This window comes from Panulirus ornatus, chromosome 27, assembly GCF_036320965.1.
Source record: "Panulirus ornatus isolate Po-2019 chromosome 27, ASM3632096v1, whole genome shotgun sequence".
Taxonomy (NCBI): Eukaryota; Metazoa; Arthropoda; class Malacostraca; order Decapoda; family Palinuridae; genus Panulirus; species Panulirus ornatus.
This window is the reverse complement of record NC_092250.1, coordinates 5,266,369-5,273,886: the sequence shown is the minus strand read 5'-3', so window position 1 is coordinate 5,273,886 and position 7,518 is coordinate 5,266,369. Positions and strand designations below refer to the sequence as shown.

The 7,518-nt window shown below is 46.7% G+C and overlaps 1 protein-coding gene across 1 annotated transcript in view; it reads right to left on the bottom strand.

The window, feature by feature from the left end:
- LOC139757568 (uncharacterized) overlaps window positions 1-3,571 on the bottom strand; it is a 33,950-nt gene extending 30,379 nt beyond the window's left edge. Inside the window, exons 1-3 of the mRNA XM_071678173.1 lie at window positions 3,413-3,571; window positions 2,045-2,231; window positions 793-952 (exon numbers count right to left, since the gene is read on the bottom strand). Coding sequence (XP_071534274.1) covers window positions 793-952; window positions 2,045-2,231; window positions 3,413-3,415 — 350 coding nt within the window. The 5' untranslated portion in view covers window positions 3,416-3,571. The remainder of the gene's footprint in view (window positions 1-792; window positions 953-2,044; window positions 2,232-3,412) is intronic.
- Between the last annotated feature and the right edge of the window lie 3,947 nt (window positions 3,572-7,518).

Sequence of the window (7,518 nt, the reverse complement as noted above, 5' to 3'; positions counted from 1 at the left end):
AACTGACTCACTTCCCAATCTCTCTCATCCCCAACAGACTTCATCCTTGCATATATATATATATATATATATATATATATATATATATATATATATATATATATATATATATATATATATATATATATATATATATATATATATATATATATATATATATATATATATATATATTCACACTTGCTGCCTTCATCAATTCCTGTCGCCACCCCACAAGACATGAAATAACAACCCCCTCCCCCCACATGTGCGCGAGGCAGCGCTAGGAAAGACAACAAAGGCCACATTCGTTCACACTCAGTCTCTAGCTGTCATATATAATGCACTGAAACCACAGCTCCCTTTCCACATCCAGGCTCCACAAAACTTTCCATGGCTTACCCCAGACGCTTCACATGCCCTGGTTCAATCCATTGACAGCACGTCGACCCCGGTGTACCACATCGTTCCAATTCACTCTATCCTTGCACGTCTTTCACCCTCCTGCATGTTCAGGCCCCGATCACTCAAAATCTTTTTCACTCCATCTTTCCACCTCCAATTTGGTCTCCCACTTCTCCTCGTTCCCTCCACCTCCGACACATATATCCTCTTGGTCAATCTTTCCTCACTCATTCTCTCCATGTGACCAAACCATTTCAAAACACCCTCTTCTGCTCTCTCAACCACGCTCTTTTTATTACACTTTCGTGTAATAATCACATCATCATCAGGAGATTTACAAGATAGAAATATAACAGCCAGTTGATATATGTATATAAAGTATATATTCAATACGAGACCCTTATTTACCTGGAGCAAGTGGGTCGCCCTCCTCCTCCACCACAGGTGTTGTTCATAACATGGGCCGTCAGCTCCTGCAGGGAGAACTCCAGCTTGGCGAAGGTGACGGCCGCTTGACTGAGGCTCTCTGACGCCTCCTTGAATATCTCCGTCTCCTTCAGCAGGACCTCTGCGACGAGGGGAAGGAGGTGAGACAGACGCGCGGGGAGGGAGAGAGACAGAGGAGCGGAATGAGTCTCTTATGAGGTGTTTTCAAGCTACGTAAGTCGAGTCTTTGTTAGTGTGTGTGTGTGTGTGTGTGTGTGTGTGTGTGTGTGTGTGTGGATGAATTTCCGCCCGCCATTAACGAACCCCCGACTGGCGGTGATCTGTGGGATGCGAACCATCATCATGGACCTCCCGGCACACACCAGTTCCTCCAACTCGTCTTCGATGACTCTTTCCTCCCAAGCCCCATCGTCGGGGGGGAATGGGGTGATGGGTGGGGTGGGGTGAAGGTGGGGGGGGGGGCACTTCCCATCACTGGGTGATGGGGATGACTTCATCACACCCACAGAAAACGTGAACCAGTTGCAGGAAATGGAGGAAATGGCCTGAACACAAAATGCCTTCCCTGAGGAACTCTGGACGAATAGGCCTTTTAAACCCATATATATTTTCATACTTCGTCGCTGTCTCCCGCGTTAGCGAGGTAGCGCAAGGAAACAGACGAAAGAATGGCCCAACCCACCCACATACACATGCATATACATACACGTTCACACACGCACATATAGATACCTATACATTTCAACGTATACATATATATATACATACGCAGACATATACATATATACACATGTACATAATTCATACTGTCTGCCTTTATTCATTCCCGTCGCCACCTCGCCACACATGAAATGACACCAACCCCCTCCACGCATGTGCGCGAGGTAGCGCTAGGAAGACAACTAAGGCCCCATTCGTTCACACTCAGTCTCTAGCTGTCATGTAATAATGCACCGAAACCACAGCTCCCTTTCCACAATCCAGACCCCCACAGACCTTTCCAATGATTTAACCCTGGACTTTCCCAATCATCTGAAGACTTAAGTAACGAATCACATCCTTTACACTCTCCTAAACTATCATCCAAGACCAATAAATCAGTTCAAATTCAACCTGGAAAAAAGAAATATTGGTTAAGGTACGATATTTTTACCCGCCGCCAATATTGGTTAAGGTACGATATGTTTTCCCGCCGCCAATACAATGGCCTCACCCTCGCAACAGGCGTCATGCTTCCTCGACTTCATCAGGTTACTCAGGCCGATGGTCATCTCCCCCAGAGCCACCCTGTTGTTGCGGACGACGTCTGCCAAACTGCCCAAGGGATTGGACGCGTCGCCAGCCGCGAGGATCCCCAGAAGGCTCATCAGAAGGGCGGCCTGCGCACGGCGCCACATCATCTGAGGGGGAGGAGGAACGAGAGACAAGTGAAGCAGTGATATCGTAGCTGAAGGTTTCATGAAGTCGCACTTCAGCAGGAGTTTACACAGTTGTAGTTAACATGTAATTTGTCTATGCATATGGCACGACATGTTACGTGGAGACAATCCACCTCAGCATCAAGCTCTGCCAGGTACTTAACCAAGTTATTTGAATCCCAACATCACTCTTGATTCCCGCCGTCCAACACCAGTTTTTACAGGCGCAAAATTGGAATTCTTTCCAGTACACCCACACACACACACACACACTGTTTAGAACGGCAGCTATTCCCTTCTATTGGCGGGAGGGTGGAAGATGCTAATGATGGAAGGATATGGTTAACACAGACGATATACGTAAACTCAAGAAATTATATGGTTGAGAATATTCAGAAGTTGAAGGGGTGATGGTGGGGGCAAGAGTGTAAAACTCCCCCCCCACCCAACCCTATCCCTCCGTACAGTGTAAATGCGTCATCCATGTACAATGTAGATACGTCATTACAGTCACATGCAATTATTTGCTCATATGTGCCCGCACATTCAAGCAGATGTAGACATGTTTCTTCAAACCATGGGCTAGCTGGGATCAGACCTGCTTAGGTTCGAATATCTGTCACGGCCGCCGGTCCACAGTGAATCCAGCTGTTCATCCTCCCTTAGGAGCTGGTCGATCAAATGGGGACCTGGCATAAGCAAGCGTGTAAGAGGAAAGTTAAGGGACGGAGCGACAAGAGCGTAAAACTCTCTCTTCTCTTCTCTCTCTCTCTCTCTCTCTCTCTCTCTCTCTCTCTCTCTCTCTCTCTCTCTCTCTCTCTCTCTCTCTCTCTCTCCCACCGTAACACACCCATCGTAAACAAGCGAACACAGAGACACACATACGCGCCGACTCAAATGGAAATGTACCAATATGCAAAATTCCTCATTTGTACTCACAGTTCAGAGTGTCACGACAGGAGTTTGAAAGCTAGGCCAGGTATTCATTCATCTCGAACCCGCTTCGAGCAGGCCTCCTGCAGGAGGAGGACCTCGACTCTCCTGAAGAAAGGAGGCTTTGTCGAAGCGTTGCAAGGAGAATGGATCCCTCGCCCTGGCTTCCAAGTTCTTACTCCCATCACCCACCCACCCCCGCCTGGTGTTTACTCCCTCGTCAGACGTACCATGACACGACCGCCAACAGTCGTAGACTCCACAGCTAAGCAGAGGCAGCGCCCTTGCGAGAGTCGTTGGAGGGAGGACGAGGAGGAGGAGGAGGAGGTCTTAGGAAGCCGCCTCTCTTCACTTGAGCGGATGCTCGACTGGCAGGAGGGTTTGGAGGGGCTCCCCTTTTTTTTTCAGGGTCACGTCACTTTGTTTACGCCATCTAAAGGAAAGGGAGCAGATAGATAAGCTCCGGTGACATCAGAAGCCCTTGTCATCAGGTCGTGTTTACGATTATTATTAGATGGTGGTTAGAGTTACCCCCCCTGGCGTTGATTACCACCAGATGGGAAATGTAAACATTAGAATGGCATACCGCGCGCCACTTCAAGGGACACCTCTCTTTCTTTTTGGCCACGGCAGAGAGTTTGGGGGGTCTGAAATGGGACGCGAGTGCGAGAACGAGATGTCCTATTGATGGCACACGGAAATATGGGAGATTGGAGAGGGAGAGGAGTGAGGAGGAGTTGAAAGACGACATGAGACGTGTGTGTGGAGGTGTGTGTGTGTGTGTGTGTGTATGGTGCCAGCGATCCTGGATCGAGCTCGCTCGCCTCATCCGGCTGTTATGTCATGAGAGGGTAACCAAGTACGGGCTGGGGATTCCCAGCGACACACTCAAGACATCTCGCTGGACGCTCTCTGGAGCCGCTTGGCCCCGCTTGCTGCTCCACGTACTGAGGCGTGATGAGAGAAAGGGTGAGGTAAAGAGAAGAGCTTTGTGAACGATGATTATCATTATCATTTACTTATTATCATAACTTTCATCTAGAGTAGTAGTGGTAGTAGTATCATTTTAGGGAGAAGGGAGAAAGAATAGAGCCCTGCGGATCGTAGAAGGCGACCAAAAGGGGTGAGAGTTGGGGGAGGGGCTGTTGGAAATCCTCCCTCCCTGTATTACTTTCCAAAAGAAAGAACAGAGCAAGGAGCCAAGTGAGAAATTTTCCGTCCAAGGCTCTGCCTTCTGTCCTTAATGCTACCTTTCTCACACGGGATAGGGCGAGGATGTATGTGAGGGGGAAAAAATTATTTATATATATATATATATATATATATATATATATATATATATATATATATATATATATATATATATATATATATATATATATTTCTATTTATTTATTTTGCTTTGTCGCTGTCTACCGCGTTAGCGAGGTAGCGCAAGGAAACAGACGAAAGAATGGCCCAACCCACCCACATACACATGTATATACATACACGTCCACACACGCAAATATACATACCTGTACATCTCAATGTACACATATATATACACACACAGATATATACATATATACACATGCACACAATTCACACTCTCTGCCTTTATTCATTCCCATCGCCACCTCGCCACACGTGGAATAACATCCCCCTCCCCCCTCATGTGTACGAGGTAGCGCCAGGAAAACACAACAAAGGCCCCATTCGTTCACACTCAGTCTCTAGCTGTCATGCAATAATGCCCGAAATCACAGCTCCCTTTCCACATCCAGGCCCCACACAACTTTCCATGGTTTACCCCAGACGCTTCACATGCCCTGATTCAATCCATTGACAGCACGTCGACCCCGGTATACCACATCGATCCAATTCACTCTATTCCTTGCACGCCTTTCACTCTCCTGCATGTTCAGGCCCCGATCACTCAAAATCTTTTTCACTCCATCTTTCTACCTCCAATTTGGTCTCCCACTTCTCCTCGTTCCCTCCACCTCCGACACATATATCCTCTTGGTCAATCTTTCCTCACTCATTCTCTCCATGTGCCCAAACCATTTCAAAACACCCTCTTCTGCTCTCTCAACCACGCTCTTTTTATTTCCACACATCTCTCTTACTCTTACATTACTTACTCGATCAAACCACCTCACACCACACATTGTCCTCAAACATCTCATTTCCAGCACATCCACCCTCCTGCGCACAACTCTATCCATAGCCCACGCCTCGCAACCATACAACATTGTTGGAACCACTATTCCTTCAAACATACCCATTTTTGCTTTCCGAGATAATGTTCTCGACTTCCACACATTCTTCAAGGCTCCCAGGATTTTCGCCCCCATCCCCACCCTATGATTCACTTCAGCTTCCATGGTTCCATCCGCTGCCAGATCCACTCCCAGATATCTAAAACGCTTTAGTTCCTCCAGTTTTTCTCCATTCAAACTTACCTCCCAATTAACTTGACCCTCAACCCTACTGTACCTAATAACCTTGCTCTTATTCACATTTACTCTTAACTTTCTTCTTTCACACACTTTACCAAACTCAGTCACCAGCTTCTGCAGTTTCTCACATGAATCAGCCACCAGCGCTGTATCATCAGCGAACAACAACTGACTCACTTATCAAGCTCTCTCATCCACAACAGACTTCATACTTGCCCCTCTTTCCAAAACTCTTGCATTCACCTCCCTAACAACCCCATCCATAAACAAATTAAACAACCATGGAGACCTCACACACCCCTGCCGCAAACCTACATTCACTGAGAACTAATCACTTTCCTCTCTTCCTACACGTACACATGCCTTACATCCTCGATAAAAACTTTTCACTGCTTCTAACAACTTGCCTCCCACACCATATATTCTTAATACCTTCCACAGAGCATCTCTATCAACTCTATCATATGCCTTCTCCAGATCCATAAATGCTACATACAAATCCAATTGCTTTTCTAAGTATTTCTCACATACATTCTTCAAAGTAAACACCTGATCCACACATCCTCTACCACTTCTGAAACCACACTGCTCTTCCCCAATCTGATGCTCCGTACATGCCTTCACCCTCTCAATCAATACCCTCCCATATAATTTACCAGGAATACTCAACAAACTTATACCTCTGTAATTTGAGCACTCACTCTTATCCCCTTTGCCTTTGTACAATGGCACTATGCAAGCATTCCGCCAATCCTCAGGCACCTCACCATGAATCATACATACATTAAATAACCTTACCAACCAGTCAACAATACAGTCACCCCCTTTTTTAATAAATTCCACTGCAATACCATCCAAACCCGCTGCCTTGCCGGCTTTCATCTTCCGCAAAGCTTTTACTACCTCTTCTCTGTTTACCAAATCATTTTCCCTAACCCTCTCACTTTGCACACCACCTCGACCAAAACACCCTATATCTGCCACTCTATCATCAAACACATTCAACAAACCTTCAAAATACTCACTCCATCTCCTTTTCACATCACCACTACTAGTTTTCACCTCCCCATTAAGTCATGATAGTTGCAGTGGATGGTATTGCAGTGGAATTTATTGAGAAAGGAGGTGACTGTGTTGTTGATTGGTTGGTAAGGATATTCAATGTATGTATGGTTCATGGTGAGTGCTTGAGGATTGGCGGAATGCATGTATAATGGCACTGTACAAAGGAAAAGGGGATAAAGGAGAGTGTCCAAATTACAGAGGTATAAGTTTGTTAAGTACTCCTGGGAAATTATATGGGAGGGTATTGATTGAGAGGGTGAAGGCATGTACAGAGCATCAGATTGGGGAAGAGCAGTGTGGTTTCAGAAGTGGTAGAGGATGTGTGGATCAGGTGTTTGCTTTGAAGAATATGTGTATGTGTGTGTGTGTGTGTGTGTGTGTGTGTGTGTGGGCAATGCTTGTGAGTACCTCCCTGGGTACTCACAGTAGCTCTGACACCTTCCCGAAATAGGTAGACGCTGGCTATGGTATTCCCCATTATGAGTGCCCGGATATCTACATATAGAGAGGTGGGGTCTAGTCGTCCACACCCAGGCTAGAAGTGAATCTCCACCCAGTACCCAGCGTACTGGACTGCTGGGGCTGTTCTAGCCTTCGCTCCTCCACCCAGTGTACTGGACTGCTGGGGCTGTTCTAGCCTTCGCTCCTCCACCCAGTTTAGTAGACTGCTGGGGCTGTTCTAGCCTTCGCTCCTCCATCCAGTTTAGTGGACTGCTGGGGCTGTTCTAGCCTTCGCTCCTCCACCCAGTTTAGTAGACTGCTGGGGCTGTTCTAGCCTTCGCTCCTCCATCCAGTTTAGTGGACTGCTGGGGCTGTTCTAGCCTTCG